Source organism: Myotis brandtii, unplaced genomic scaffold (genome assembly GCF_000412655.1).
Source record: "Myotis brandtii unplaced genomic scaffold, ASM41265v1 scaffold333, whole genome shotgun sequence".
NCBI classification, from domain to species: domain Eukaryota; kingdom Metazoa; phylum Chordata; class Mammalia; order Chiroptera; family Vespertilionidae; genus Myotis; species Myotis brandtii.
Window position 1 is genome coordinate 2,762,463 of NW_005362842.1, and position 16,518 is coordinate 2,778,980.

The window sequence follows — 16,518 nt, forward strand, 5'->3', positions numbered from 1 at the left end:
CCCAGTATTGATCTTAAAGACAGCATGTTGTAACGGAAAACACACCAAGATGGGACTCTGGAGGCGTGTGTTCTGGCGTAGTCTTCTACCCTTATTCTCAGCTCAGAGCGTTGCTTTCTATGTCTGAGGTTGCCCTCTATGCAGTGAGAGGTGAGACTGGATGGGGCCACACCCTTGCTTCGAGTGTCTTGGCTCTGTGCAATCTGTGACCCTGAATCACCAGAAGAGACCAGCATCTTTTCTCTGATTAGAAATTTATTATGTGGGTTAAGTTTGTCCTTTGATAACACGAGTGAAAGACAATGAGAATCATGTAACTTATCATTTTATTTTTGCCTTTGCTTCCATGAAGTTTGTTGGATACAGAAACTGGCTTCAGTTTGAGGCATATTTTTGTTCTATATTATTTTAATTTTTAGTGTTTTTAGTTTTTATTTAAATGGACCCATTTCATGTATTTCCTCGCAATCTGCCATAGTTCTTTTTTGGAAGCAGGCAAGATATGACTAATAATAATAAAAACTTGCCTTAGTTGCATCTCTGGCAAATGCTGTAAGACCTTCACTTACAGGTCAAGGTATGCTTCTGAAGTATCTTTTTAGTTATAACCACCCTCTACCTCTGTCCTATATTGATTGTGAATTGCCTGTATTTCTTACTCTCTGCAGGAAAAACTGTATTTTGGCTGATGAGATGGGCCTAGGGAAGACCATCCAGTCCATCACATTCCTTTCAGAAATATTCCTCAGGGGAGTCCATGGCCCTTTCCTCATCATCGCCCCACTCTCCACTATCACTAACTGGGAACGGGAGTTTCGAACGTGGACAGAGATGAATGCCATTGTGTACCACGGCAGCCAGATCAGTAGGCAGATGATCCAGCAGTATGAGATGGTGTACAGAGATGCACAGGTGAGCCTTATGCCGATCACAAAGACCCAGTGACACCTCGATGTCACAGTTGAGAGCAGCATTTCTGTCACTTTTCTTCTGGAGTTTAGTGTCTTGTGCCTTGGGCTACTGTTTACTGATTATGTAGAGTCAGTCATATGCTTATTGAGGCAGACTTCTTACTCCTCCCTGGTAGTTTAATTTATGATAAAACACGGAATTATAGGGCATGCTTTACACTCCCTGAGATATACCAGAGGACTCTGAAAGCTTGGCTTCTGGGTTGGATTATGAAGTTACTTTTACACACAAAATTTTATCTGAATTGCTGTATGCTCAGTGAAGAAAGTGAGCAGCAGAATTGGTGTATAGAGAATGGGTTCCTAGCCAGGGAGTTTGGAGAAGAGGTTAACAGATTTGACAGGGAAGGATAAAGAGAAAACAGGATTCAAATTGTTAAAAGCACAATAGAATTTTTAAAAAGCTTTTGTTAAGTATAAGGACTTTGCCGAGTATGCTTGTGTTCTTGTTCTGGGCACTGGATTTTATAATTAAGGTGAAAATTAAAAGAATCTAATCAGAGAAAAGCCAGCCGGGAGCTTTGTAACTGCTGGAGACACTTGGAAGGAATTTACGGTGTGCTCTGACGTGATGCAGCTCTGTTCTTCAAATGTGATGGCAGCACTGAGACAGGCTAAAAGGCAAAGGTGTGCCCTCCTGGTAGCACCTGTCCCAGGGGAATCAAGATCTTTACTGTCTATGCATGGTTTAGACAGACTCGTGACTAGAATGTGTGAATCAAAACCCATCTGCTTTCCTTACCCTGGCAGTTAATAAATAAAAAGCTTCCTTGCTGTGCCTTCCGTACTGCTCATCTGTCTCACCTTTGTGAGGGCACATGCTCTCTTCTGTTCACCCATGTAATGAGGTCTGTCTCTTGTCTAAATAGCTGGTGCATTCTTGTGTTCTCTCTTTTCTCAAATGAGGAAGAGCAGTGCTTATTGGCTTCTTACCTAGGCCCTAGCATTTCTAGTGCTGGCTCCTCTTGGCCAGCTGGTGCCCATTAGCTGGATTCTATAGCCATTGCATAAAGTTTTGCCTGCTGTTGTATCATCCTCAGGGAAACCCCCTTTCAGGAGTCTTCAAGTTCCATGTTGTCATCACAACATTTGAGATGATCCTGGCAGACTGCCCAGAGCTGAAGAAGATTCACTGGAGCTGTGTGATCATCGATGAAGCTCACAGGTTGAAGAACAGGAACTGCAAACTTCTGGAGGGTCTAAAGCTCATGGCCCTGGTGAGAGTTGCAAGCTCTTCACATAAACATGGGGGCTTCTCTTCACTATGGAGGAAGCATTCTTCATGTAACTTACTTTTGCGTAGTTTCTTTACTCTAGATTTTGTTTGCCCTCTATAGCTATGATAATGTAGGAGTCAAATGTGTTTGTTTTTTGTTATGAACTGGGTTAACAGTTTGACCTTTGCCATAGATTGATTCCCAAAGGGACCCAAGGGAATCTTAAATCCCATTAAATTTGTGACCTGGAAATGTAAGGTGTTTTGATTTGTTTCTGGGTCCCTGAATGATCTGATACCAAAGATGATGGCTTTTTTACATTATTGTCTTGGCACAGTGCCCAGAATGTGAGGGAAGGCACTCAGTAATGTTGAACGAACGAACGAATGAATGAATGAATGAATGAATGGTTGTTTTAATTAACATGAAATTGCTGCTGGAATTATTAATGTGAAAGGAAGGTTGATCTATTAACTGTACGCCCATGAAATGTTGGCACCCTGTCTTTTCATTAACGCACAATAGAATTGCCCCAAATTGAGCGCAGAATGCCCTGGCCTACTGTTTGGGGAGCTCAAACACTGTTCATCATGTGTTAATTTGTGCAGGAACACAAAGTGCTGCTCACTGGGACACCCTTGCAGAACTCTGTGGAGGAGCTCTTCAGTTTGCTCAACTTTCTGGAGCCATCACAGTTTCCTTCAGAGACTGCTTTCTTGGAGGAGTTTGGAGATCTGAAAACAGAGGAACAGGTAAATAGGGGCCTGTAGAATCGAGGAGACAATGTGGTGATTACTTTACCATCAAGGAGAGAAACCACTGTGGGGACAGGAGTTAGCAAGTTCTGACATCCTTTATTTAATGTATTTTTTGTTTATGTTGAGGAGGATAAGCTAGTTATTAGCAGTTCTTATTACTCCAAAGAATAAATGAATCAACACCTAAAATATTTTGTGTTAACATATCAGGCCTCTAGCCTTCACTGATCTCACATGTAAGTTCAGTGATTTTGCTCATAGCTGTGATTTCAGGATCTTGGTGCTTTCTTTTGCTCCCCTCATCCTTCCTCCTTCCTCCTACATAATCTGCAACATATTCTCAGGCTCATTCTTTAGTACAACAAAATACTCAAGAGCAGTGAGGAAAAGAAGGCAATTATATATTAGAGTAATTGGTAAGTCCAGCTTTGTCCATATCAACTAAATTTCCTCAGTTTTGAAAGATGTAGTCCTGAGTCTGGCTTATTGGACTCAAAGCTGATTCTAAACGACCAACATTAATAAATAACTGTCTACTAGGGTAGAATTATCTACTAAAGATTACAGAAATAAGCCAGACAAGTTTATATCCTCTTGTTGTATGGATCCCTTTAGTATTATGAAGTGGCCTTCCTTATCTCTTGTTATGGCCTTCACTTTGAGGTCTATTTTGTCCGATATAAGTATTGCTACCCCAGCTTTCTTTTCCTTTCCATTTGCCTGAAAGATATTTTTCCATCCCTTCACTTTCAGTCTGTGTGAGTCCCTTCTAATGAGGTGGGTCTCTTGTAGACAGCAGATGTATGGGTCATGTTTTTTTATCCATTCAGCCACTCGATGTCTTTTGGTTGGAGCATTTAGTCCGTTTACATTTAAAGTTATTATTGAAAGGTACTTGTTTATAGCCATTTCTTTTTGTGTGTGGCTGTTTTCTTTCTGAGCTTGTTATTTCTTCTTTTTACACCAGTCCCTTTAGCATTTCTTGCATGGCTGGCTTGGTGGTGATAAACTCCCTTAGCCTTTTTTTGTCTGTGAAGCTTCTTATTTCCCCTTCAATTTTGAATGAAAGCCTTGCTGGATAGAGTATTCTTGGATTCAGTCCTTTGCTTTGCATCACTTTGTAAATTTCCATCCATTCTTTTCTGGCCTGATGTGTTTCTGTTGAGAAATCATTTGATAATCTAATGGGAGATCCCTTGTATGTAACTTTCCGTCTCTCTCTTGCAGCCTGTAAGATTCTCTCTTTGTCCTGAACATTTGCCATGGTAATTATGATGTGTCTTGGTGTGGGTCTTTTCGGGTTCACCTTGTTTGGGACTCTCTGTGCTTGTGTGACTTTTTTCTTCCCCACCTCAGGGAAGTTTTCTGATATTATTTCTTCGAGTAGGTTTTCTAATCCTTGTTCATCTTTCTGTTGTTCTGGCACCCCTATTATTCGTATGTTGTTTCGTTTCATGTTGTCCCAAAGCTCCCTTAGGCTCTCCTCCTGTCTTTTAATTTTTTTCTCCATTTGCAGTATAGTTTGGGTGTGTTTTGCTTCCTTGTCTTCTAATTCACTAATTCGGTCCTCCGCTTCTCCTAGTCTACTGTTGATACTTTCAATGGAGTTTTTTATGGCAGCTATATCACTCTTCATTTCTTCTTGGGCCTTACTTAAGTTGTTGATTTTTTCATCTGTTTCTTCTAGCTTCTTGCATATGGTATTGATTTTTTCCTCCGACCGGTGCATGTACTCTTTTTTCATCCATTTCTTCTTGATTCTTGCATAAGTTGTTGATTTTTTCCTCCATCCGGTTTATGCACTCTAGGACCCTTGTTCTGAATTCTTTTTCTGACATATTGCATGCCGCCAGACAAGTTTAAATGCCTCAAGAGAAACAAAGAATGGAATTGGGGGCTTTATTAGGAGAAAAAGGTTACATCTGTTTGGAAATCAGGAAAGATTTCAGAGAGAGAATACAGTTTGAAAGTGGACTTGGAAGAGTGGGTAATTTTTCAGTAGGTGGAGAGAGAAGAGATGGTGACTATTTTACATAGGAAAAATGTAAATTTATTGTTTATTAAATAGAATTTATTCAGGAGTAAGGAATCATTCACATAAGCTGGAAACAGAATGGATGATTATGGAGTATGAGGACAGAGGTTCAGAGCTGTATTTTGGGAAGATCTAGAAAGACAGGTTGAAGGATTTGGTGGGTATTAGAGGAGCAATGCAAGGCTTTGATTGCAGGAGTGACAGAATTAGTTCTGCTAAATTAATCTAGCAATGGTGTGACAGTGGGTTAGGGCAGAGAATGTGGGGACTGAGAAACCTAAGGACTTTCACTAACAGATGTCAAGGGTACACTCTGTGGTTCCAATCTGTTTGCTTCTACTTCTGTGGCAAGGCAGGCTTTGAGAGCAATGAATAATCAAACTGAATTCCACTTCTGCTATGTGTGCAGTATCTTGATCCTTCAAAAGCCAGCTCCAGCCCCCTCTCCATTTTTGGACCATTAGAAATGCATTCTCTTCTTCCATTGCACTTACTTTGTGGTATGCATTTTTTCTTCTTCCTAGACAATGATCTTCTTAAGGAAAAGGCCCGCATCTTCTCTAAAGTTGTGTTTGTTGTATTGACCAACGCAGTATCTGGCACATAGTATACTCTAAATCAGCGGTCGCCAATCGGTGGTCCGTGGACCATTGGTGGTCTGTGAGGTTCGAAAGGTTGGCGACCACTGATTTAAGGAAACCTTTGGAGCAGCAGTCGCCAACCGGTGGTCTGTGGACCACTGATGGTCCATGAGGTCAGAAAGGTTGGCAACCGCTCATCTAGATGATCCAAGGTATGAAACAAGTGAAGGGCAAAAGCGGAACCCAGCATGTGGCAGATGGGCATTTGTGCCTATTTCTTTTCTCTCTGGGTTCTTATGTAGTAATTCCTTAAACACTTGGGGAATTAGATTCCTAAGTACCATGGTAGGTAAAATGAAAGTCTCAAATGAGGTAGGTTTAAGATTGGGGTTAGTTAGGAGAAAACCACAAAAATGACATCAAATGTGTATGTTTTAAATCACAGTAAATAAAAGTTCTAGAAAGCATCTGCTTCCAAAGTAAAGCATTTCCATCATTGTTTAAAACCTGCTCCAGTAAGTAGCTCTTCTGAATCACTCTCCTCAGGAAGCATTGGCACCTGCACAACTTATTTATGCAGAATCTACTCCTTTAAAAGTTTTGAACAGGCCTTTATGACTCGAAACTTGATCTTTTGCACTTCCATTTTCCCTTATTTTATTTCCCACCAGGACTACTCTTATTGGTATTATGTTTTAGCTCAGAGTTAACTTAGGTGCCTTGACTTTGAATTGTCTTCTTGGGAGAGGGAGCAGGTCTCTGGTCAGTGCAGTCAAAGTGAATAGAGTTCTGTTCTCCAGGCCTGGTCAGTCAGAAGAACAAAAAAATCATAGCAAAGAACACTATCAGGCTGAAAGCGCCCCTGATGTGACAGCTTGCATGATGGAATGGTAGAAGTCACCTTATAGCACCAGCTTTCTATATTCTGCTACCCCCAAGCACATTTGCTGCAGTTATTTGTAAGATATATGAAGAATCTGTTTCCAGATTGCTTCTACTTCTTATGTGAGATATAATTGACATACTAGTTTTAAATGCACATCATAATGATTCAGTGTATGTATATATTATGAAATGATCACAATAAATCTAGTTTAGTTAACATCCATCACAGTGCATAGTGACAAATATTTTTCCTAGTGACGAGAACTTTTAAGATCTACTCTCAGCAACTTTCAAATATGCACTACAGACTTATTAACTATGGTCACCTTGCTGTACATCCTCGAGACTCATTTATTTTATAACTGGAAGTTTGTACTTTTTGACACTTTCATCCATTTCGCCCATCCCAGATTGCCTCTACTTCTTACTTTGTTCTTTCAGCATCTAAGTCTTCCCTTTATAATATGTCACTTATACCTCTTAATGAGGCTTAAATATTTCTCAGTTAATTTCTGCACACGTGTGCATGTTAGAGGGAGAGAAGTTTGTTTTCTACAGGCTGGAGAATAGGTACTGTCTTTTGTATTTTTCTTTCTTTATATCTTGTAAGGTTGTCACATAGTTTCTCAGTAAATACTAGTGAATGAAAACCAGACCCCTTTTTTCCTTTCAGCCTCATGTTCAGGGATCAGTCATGAGCTTTCATTTAGTCTGCTACCACAGTACTGTGCTCAAGAGATTGTAGTGAAGGGTGGAATACCCCAGTAATCATTAAATCAGGATTTACCTGGACAGGTGAAGAAACTGCAGTCTATCCTAAAACCAATGATGCTTCGGCGGCTGAAAGATGATGTGGAAAAGAACCTTGCTCCCAAACAAGAGACGATCATTGAAGTAGAGCTGACCAATATCCAGAAAAAGTACTACCGGGCCATCCTAGAAAAGAACTTTTCCTTCCTGACCAAAGGGGCAAATCAGCACAACATGCCCAACCTCATCAACACCATGATGGAGCTGAGAAAGTGCTGCAACCATCCTTACCTGATCAACGGTGAGTGGGCGATGCAGGGGGATACTCAGGCCTGTTGTGGGTCTCTGCCACAGGCTCATGATAACCAACGATCGTAGGTATTGAGTTCCCATTAGATGCTAGGATGTATATATTCTCATCTTTTTACAGAGTATTAAACTGAGGTTCAAAGAGGTTGATGGATCTACCTAAGCAGTTTAATGAGTACAAAGAGCCACATTTTGAAACTGTCTATCTGAAGATTGGGCTGTTACTCATCAGTCTGTTGTCCATTATGTACTTGTGGTTTAGTCCACACTTTTCACGTTGGGACAGAACATGTGTTACTTCGTTGGGTAAATGGTCATGATGCAATGAGATGAAAACTCTGTAGATAAATGAAGTTGCCTATATAATAAGAGTATATATTGGAGCCCTTTTTTTGCAATAAAACTTTTTGATATAATTTTAAATCAATATCTGGCTTGGATTTGCTTATAGTTAAATTTTTATGACATTTAAAGATACATCTTTTTGTCAACTTTCTGTGAAGGTTTCTTTAACTGCATAAGTCATCTTGGTATCTCAAATTCTTTCTCTACCTGGTGAGACTTCCCAGGAGAGCACAGCACCTGAGTTCTCTGTACCTGCTGCCACTGCAGAGCCCTCTGCTGGGGCACAGACTAGGGATGCACATACGGCATTACCTCACTAGACTTGGTCCTGGACCCAAGAATTCACTTAATTTCTCCTAGGATCTGTAAAGCAGAGAGCAGCTTTTACCCTTAATTTTTTTCAAGGAATATTTTGTTTTGTTTTGTTTTGTTTTCAGGGGCAGAGGAGAAAATTCTGGAAGATTTCCGGAAAACCCACAGCTCTGATGCCCCTGACTTTCAGCTGCAGGCCATGATTCAGGCAGCAGGGAAGCTGGTGCTGATTGATAAACTACTCCCTAAGCTGATTGCAGGTGGCCACAAAGTACTTATCTTCTCCCAGATGGTGCGCTGTCTCGATATCCTGGAAGATTATCTCATCCAGAGAAGGTGAGACTGATGTCAAAGCTGTGCGTCAAATGCTGCAGGCACTGCCTTCTTCTTGATTAATTCGAAAATTGTGCTTCAACAACAACAAAGCATTCAAAAAGGAAGGAAAGGAATCTCTTCTTAAAGATTCACTAAAACACAGAGTTAAATCTTATGACCAATATATCCAAGTTTAACTCTCTAGAGTGAATTTCATAGCCTATAATGTAGAGCCCTTGCTTTGCTTAAAAATGATCTCCTACATGTTTGTTTATATTCTTTATAGTTGGATGAAACAATTTAATCAACATTAGAGAAGGTTAAAAAAATGTGTTTACTTTTGTTGTTGTTTTGTGTTGCTTAATGATGATGAGAGAAATACATCCTAGAAAGCATCACTATGTGTCAGATTACTAAAAGAGCATGATCTGACAACTCACAGGAAAATAATGTGGGGATATTTCATGTCCTTTTTCAGCAAACTCTCTAAAGTTTTTTGATACACTAGCTATGGCATCCCATTTTATTTTCTTGTTCACACTCCTATAATTTCTTGATCCTAGGTCCATTACTCATGAAGGTGGAAAGTCAATGGTGTTATTTGGATTCTGTGTGGGTACTGCATTTGTTACGTTGGGATACATCAATGATCTGAAGATGATAAATGGATTTTTAACAACTCTTAATGATAAAAGATTTTTCAAGATCATAGAAACTATTAGTCTAGGCATTGCTAAGTTTACAGGAAATTCTTGTTTTCTTAAAGTAAAATCATGGCAAATCTCAGTTGTCTTAAATATTCTTGTCCTGGAAGATTCTGTTTGGTCTTCTAACATATAATTTCTAGAAGAGTATTAAATGGCAAATTTAGGTATGGGTTATGCTGACATTTAATAGTTACATAAATAATTCCTTGAAATCGGAACTCAGTTTAGATTAGGAACCCATTGCCAGAACACTTGCTTTTCATAAATGTATTATCTTACTCTTCAAAATATATACAAAACAACTTGTAGTTTTCAGTTTTTTTAAAGAACCCCCCAAAATGAGTAACAGTATAATTAACACACTTTATTTATTTATTTATTTTTATTATTTTTTAAATTTTGTTTTATTGCTTAAAGTATTACAAAGAGTATTACATATGTCTCCTTCCCCCCCCCAATTAACACACTTTTATTAAATAGCGTATCTTTATTTAGCTCCCTTTATGCTATTTTTATTTATCATTTATTGCTTATTTTGTTTTCAAATTACTTAAGTAATACAGTTTCTTTTGATAATATGGGAACATATAACACCAACGCCTGCCCAAAGCCCCTATTCAGACTTAGGTGTTTATCTTCTTAGTCGTTTTTCTTTGTTCATACATATATTTAGCTTTGTTGTTTACTTGTTTAAATATTCTACATTCTACTTTGTAACTCACATTTTTATTTAATATATTATGAAATTTTTTCTTTTAATTATTTTCCTACAACACAATTTTGGTGATCTGTCTGATATTCTTATTCTGTCTTATGGGTTGTTTTCAAATTTTCAGTACTTAAAGAAACTCTGAATATCCCTTTACATTCATTGTAAATGTTGCCAGTTATTTCCTTAGGACCAATTCTGATGTACATTTTTAAAAGCATTTAATACACATTTTCAAAACCCCTGTAGATATTTAAATTATGATTTAGTTTGTATTTCTGAGTGAATTTTTTTCATATATCTTTATTTATTTTGCTTTTTTATGAATTGTTCATGTTCTTTCTCCATTTTCTGTTGCTCTTTGTCTTTGTTTATTAATTTATAAGAATTGTTTGTTTACTTAAGAATATGGTGTATATATTTCCCCAGTGTTGTTTTGACTTTTTACTTATGGATGTGGGCTTTTGTATGTTTACTTTATTCCCAGAAGTTTTAAATTTTATAATAGTTAAATCTCTCCATCTTAAAACAGCTTTAAATAAATTTAAATGATTAAATTAATATGCTTAAATAGCCTTCATTCACCTGTTAACCATTATATCATATGAATATTCTGAGGTGTTTCTTTTATAGTTTCTTCATCCTGATAGCACCTAACAGAGTTCTTCTGGGTTTAATGTCATCATTACTCTTCTCTTTTTAATTCAATTTTTTTATGTTTTTATTAATTTTAGAGAGAGGGAAAAACATCAATTGGCTGCCTCCCGCAAGACCCCTACTGGGGATCGAGCCCACAACCCGGGCATGTGCCCTGACTGGGAATTGAATCAGCAACCTCTTTGTGCATGGGACAACTCTCAACCAACTGAGTCACACTGGCCAGGGCTAATTCAGTTTTTATTTTCATTAAAGTTATGCATTCAACATAACTTAAAGAGGCAAATTATTCTATTAGACTTATGAAAAATTGCATTTCCTAATTTACTCCTTGCTGGCCCCTGAGTTTTTCCACCCTCATAAACAATTAATTACTTTAAACTCTTTATGCTATTTCTTTTGGTATTTATAACTATATCTAAAAAATGTTAATGGTTATAATTTTTTTTTCAGTTTTAGATATTATCTGTTCTCACTACGGAAATGCCACATGTGCAACTTCCTGTCCTCCCATCTTCCCAAATGCCACATATTACTTCAAATTAGAGTAATGTTCAGTGTTTATTTTGACTTATGTAAATGCTAAATTACAGCTTACTCATGTAGTACCCTTTAGTGCATAATTTTTATTTTCCCTGAAGCTAAAAATTAGCTTTTTATTTCATTGCTTATTTTTCTGTGTAGTTATTATAATTCAGCTCCAAAGTTTACCTTGGTTGCCTAAATCTCCTCTTGTGGCGGTCAAGCACATCAGTTTCATCTTCTCAGGGCCATCTCTCCTGGGACATTCTAACATGCTCCTCTCTGTTCAGGGCTCTTCTCACCTAGTACACAGTTGTCATCTGTTATCTCCCTTCATCATGCTGACAAGTTTCTTTCCTTCCCACTTGAATCAGATCCCATGTACCTCTTCTGGCAGCTTCCGAGAAAGGATGAATGATAAGTGAATTTTGAAACTTTGAAATGTTTGTCGTCTACTCTCATTCTTGAGTAATAGTTTGGCTGGGTTTGAGATTCTAAATTAGAAATAATTTTCCCACAGAATTTTGAAGGGTTATTAGTTCATTGTCTTCTCGCATCCAGGGTTGTGGTTTAGAAGTTCAAAGCCCTGCCCTTCTGATTCTCAGTCTGTGTATGTGACTTTGTTTTTTTTTTTTTTTTTTTTTTTTTTTTTTCTGTTTAGAAGCTTTGATATATCCTCTTTGTCCCAGTGCTGAGAAGTTTTCCAATGAACTGTTTTCTTGTATGGGATGCATTGAATTATATACTAAGTAGTTTTTCCTGTCTGAAATCTAAGTTCATCAGCTCTGGAGAATTTTCTTGGATTTTATCTTTCATTATTTTTTTATGCTTTGTTTTATCTTTGTGAAACTCCTGTTATTTGTATGTCAGATCTTCTGGATTGATCACCTGATTTTCTCTTTTTTCTCCATCTTATTATATTTTGCTATATTTTCTGATAGAATTCCTTTACTCTCTCTTCCAACTTTAACTCTAGGTTTTCTTTGTATAATTATATTTTTAATTTCCTAGAGCATTTTTTCTCTAAATTTTCAATTCTTATAACATTCTACTGGTTATTTCATAGGTGCAGTGTCTTCTTTCGTTTTTCTGAAATTTATCATGATAGATTTGTTTTTTCTTCCTACAGTTTTCTCCAAGTCAAAATTCTTTGTTGTTGTTGTTTTATACCTCTTCCTTTTACATTAAAATTCTGGGTTTGTTTTTTTGTTTGTTTGTTTTTCTTTCTTTCAACACCTTTAAGTATTATTCCACTGTGTTCTGGCCCCCATAGTTTCTGATGAGAAGTTTTGCAGTCATTTAAGTCACTGTTCTCTTGTATGTAATGTGTTATTTTATTCTGTCTAGTGAGATTTTCTTTTGATTTTTGATTCGCAGTTTGACTGTGATGAGTGAAATTCATCCTGTACAGTTCACGGAGCCTCTTGAATGAATGTGTAAACGTATCATCAAATTTGGGAGGATTTGAGTCTCTATTTCTTCTATTTTGTTGTTCCTTTTGCCCCCACCTCTGGTTTCTTTGTAAGACTCCAATTACCTGAATGTTTGACCTTTTGATACTGTCCCACAGGTCCTTGTTCTGCTCCGCGCCCCCCCCCCCCCCCCCCCCCTGTGAAAGCCCCCCCCCAGTCCTTTTTCTCTCTTGTTTTGATTTATCTGTCTTCAGGATTCTGCTTCTTTGTTATTTCTTTCATACTTATTAAGCCCATCCAATGCTTTCTTTATTATACAAATTATATTTTAGTTCTAAGAGTTTAATTTGTTTCTTAGTTTGATGTTTCTCTGCTGTGATCTCCTATCTTTTTGTTTATTGCATACATTCCTTCACTTTATTGAGCATAATTATAACAGCTGTTATGAAGTTCTTATCTGATAATTGTAACTTTTTGGATTTGACACCTGTTGGTTGGGTTTTTTGCTCTTGAGAATGGGTCACATTTTTCCTGTTTCTTCATATGCTACATAATTTTGGGTTTTTCCATGGACATTGTGAATATTTTGTTGTGGAGATTCAGGATTCTGTTATTTGCCGCGAAGATGATGGTTTTTATTTGGAGGTATTATATGAGATGTGACTCAAAATGCAAATTCTGTCAATGTCTCTAGTAGATAACAGCTCCAGTCTCAGCCCAGACTACTCTGTCTGCCCCAAGCATGTGTGAGTCAGAGGCCAGCCAGAGACTTGAGTAGAGTTTATAGCCAGAGTTTGGGGTACACCCTCTCTGTCTTTCTACATTCTAGAGTTGTCTTCTCACCCTCTGGCAGTCCTGATTGCCCGATTCTCTTTCCCCTCATGCCTCTGGTTAGAAACACAGTGACTTTTTATCAGATTTGTAGTTGCCCTGCATCTTTGCCACCATAACTGTGTGGCTTTTCCTCTGCTCAAAACCACAAGTTTCTGTTGCTCTCCAAAATCTGCCTGCTTTCCTTAACTCTCCAGGGCCCTCAGAGAAATTTCTCTGTTCATTTATTTTGTTTTCTGTATTTCATCTGGACTTTGTGGTTGTTATTTGCTGAGAATTGGTGTGTTAGGACCTTGCCCCTCCATACCAGAAGCAGAGCCTCTGTATTTCAGATCTTAGCCATCAGTTGATGCGCACTGTTGAGCTGCCTGGAAGTTCTGGGTATGTGGGCTAGGACTGCTGGTTCTGGGTCACCCCCTGCATCTGTAAACACTAGTCATCTAGATGGACCATTTCATTGGGGAATCTCCAGTGTCAGTATTTTTGGATGTTTCCTTCCTTTCCCTAGCCTAAAGGCTGGGAACTTGATTGTACTTGGAGCTGATTGTAGGGAAGCAGGGTGGAGAGAGGTAGGGAGATCCCACTCTCTCTTCCCTTTTTTCAGTCTAATACTTCTACCTTTAACTGTGATTGGTACCCCTTAGGGTAGAGAAGGGTATGGTTCTTTTGTTTTACCCTCTTAGGGCAGGGAGTGTGATCTGTAGGGCTGATACTCAACCATTTCCCCTGGTTTTTAGACTCTTTGCATCCCCATTTTTAGGAGTATCTGATGCCATCAATGCCCGATCCCTTTGTGTATTCTGCAGTATTAAATCAGGTTATTTCTCACCTGGCATTCTGCTTTCTTTAAATTAAATACCATTTAGCTGACTTTCCATCTTCTAGAATTTAGTTATAATTTCTCCTGTTCTGTTTAGGGTTTATTTGGGGAAATGTATTATGCATTTTAAAATAAACAACCTTCAGCTATCATTTTACTAGAAGTTTGGGAAGATAAAAGGATAAAATATGCATGTTAATTCATAATCTTTAACTGGATTTCTTTTTTTTTTTGATATGTCAGTCTGCAATCCTTCTGTAATTTTGATAAGCGGTATATAATGGGCATCTAACCTAGTTTATTTCTAAATATGTCTAATTTTCTATTTATTAAATAGTCCATGTTTCCCCCCTATTCATCTAAAACACTATCCATAAAATATACTGAGCTATTATATATGCTGGGTATATCTCTAACCTTTCTGTTCTTTTGATCAATAGTTTTAGTCCTTTCTCATATATTAATGCAGATGAACTTCAGAATTATTCTTTTTTAGTATATCCTTGACTACTTCAGTCTCCCACTATTAAAAAATTATGTGTGTGTGTGTGTTGTGTGTGTGTGTGTACACACATTTACACATCTGTATTTATCTCTATATACATATATCCATTTATTGGGATTTTGATTGGCTTTTATACATTTAGTAGAGTAGGATTGACATCTTTACAGAATTGAAGAACATAATGTTCACTACACTTGTTCAGGTCTTTTATATACACTTGATTTAATAAATATTTATGAAGTGCCTACCTTGTGCTAGAACCTCTGTAGGTATTAGGGACATGGTGAACAAACCAACATAGCTCCTAGTGACATATTGCCAAATCCTTCATATTTCTTACTAATTTTCATGCTAAGTGTTTTATATGTTTATGGCTGTTGTGAATGGGTGATTTTTCACTCTTTATGTTTTCCAGCTGTTTATTGCTGGGAGACAAGAAAGTCATTCATTTTCCTTTAGGCCTTGTGAGAACATTTTCTGTTGTGCCAAAATGTGTCCCTCCACCCCTTTCTCCTCCCCAAACAAAGTGCACAGAGGTTTCCCAGAGTGCCACCTGCTTCTCATTGATATTTGACAATGACTCAGAATTACAGTTTCATGAACCACATCAACTCCTAGGGATTTTGTTCACAATACAGTTGATGCAGAGGGTTAATTGCTGCACTGATGTTTGGTGTGGGGAATTTTATGATGTCTGATTTCTTCATTCAGACTTACTCGCCCTCAAGATTTTCTTTGTTTTTGAGCCTCATTGCTTCTCCAGCTGTCAGTTTGGTTTTGTTCCCATTTAATTTCATGCCATACTGTCATCCAGGGTGAGGGCATAACCAAAGGATTTGGCTCAGAAGTGAGGGGATGAGGAACAATTGGGAAAAACTCTAATAATTGAATTTTTATTTTATTTTATTTTTGTGTTCTTCGAGAGCACTCCCTCAAAACTGAACAAGTGATGGAAATGAGAATTAATATTCCAATCATCCTGCACAATTTCTAAAACCATTGTTAAGTCATAGCTGGCAGAACGGTATCTAATTTTATGGAAATAACTTTCCCTGGGTGATGGCCAAGCTATGTCATCACATTCATTGACTTCTCCCAAGGGTATGCTAACTCCCTGCCTCACTCAGACCCGTGGGCATCTCGCTCCTCTCTGATGGCTGCGGGTGTCTTGTCAAAGAACACTGAGTCCTCTGTGCCTGTGGTGTTAATCGTTGGCATGTGTGATGGTGGGGTGGTAGCTGCTATTGTTTCATTGTGCCAGCCCTGTCTCTTGCCTCCAAATCCTGTGCTTCTTCCACACATCACATACATGGCCCAACTGCTGTAGGAACCCACCCAGGCCAGATCCTCGCTGCATTGATTTATCAAAATCATTTTGATACCTGTAGTGTTTTTTTTTTTCATTTTATCCCAGAACTACAAGTTTCCTAAGTTTACTGGTGTCTCTTATTTAACTTTCTCTTCTAAGTTTTTAGGAAAATCTTTCTGTTCTGCTGCATTGAAATGTAGGGCACAATATGAAGGCCACACAGCAAACTGGTTAAGAGTGTGGACTTTGATTGAATCAAATGGATCTGAGTTAGCTCACTTACCAGCTAGGTAATAGCAAGTTATTTGACTGTATGGGTTTTTGTTATTTTTGAAATTTCCTCAAGTGTAAAATGGGGATGGTAACAGTAAAACTACCTCATAGGATTATTGTGAGAGTTAAATGTGATGGTGCATGTAAAGCATGTATCACAGTGCCTGGCACAGAGCTTGACACTTTGGTTGCTGCTAATATTGTTGCTGTGGCTGTTATAATAATAACTAGAGGCCTGGTGCATGAAATTCGTGCACGGGCGGGGGGGGGGGGGTTCCCCCCCGGCCCAGCCCCC

The 16,518-nt window shown here is 38.1% G+C and overlaps 1 protein-coding gene across 4 annotated transcripts in view; it reads left to right on the top strand.

Annotated features, from left to right (window-relative positions):
* Positions 1–16,518, top strand: part of CHD6 (chromodomain helicase DNA binding protein 6) — a 174,960-nt gene that overhangs the window by 88,348 nt on the left and 70,094 nt on the right. For all 4 annotated transcript variants that reach the window (XM_005871256.2, XM_005871255.2, XM_005871258.2 and 1 more), the window contains exons 11-15: positions 669–912; positions 2,012–2,188; positions 2,797–2,940; positions 7,243–7,498; positions 8,289–8,499. In XM_005871256.2, coding sequence (XP_005871318.1) covers positions 669–912; positions 2,012–2,188; positions 2,797–2,940; positions 7,243–7,498; positions 8,289–8,499 — 1,032 coding nt within the window. The remainder of the gene's footprint in view (positions 1–668; positions 913–2,011; positions 2,189–2,796; positions 2,941–7,242; positions 7,499–8,288; positions 8,500–16,518) is intronic.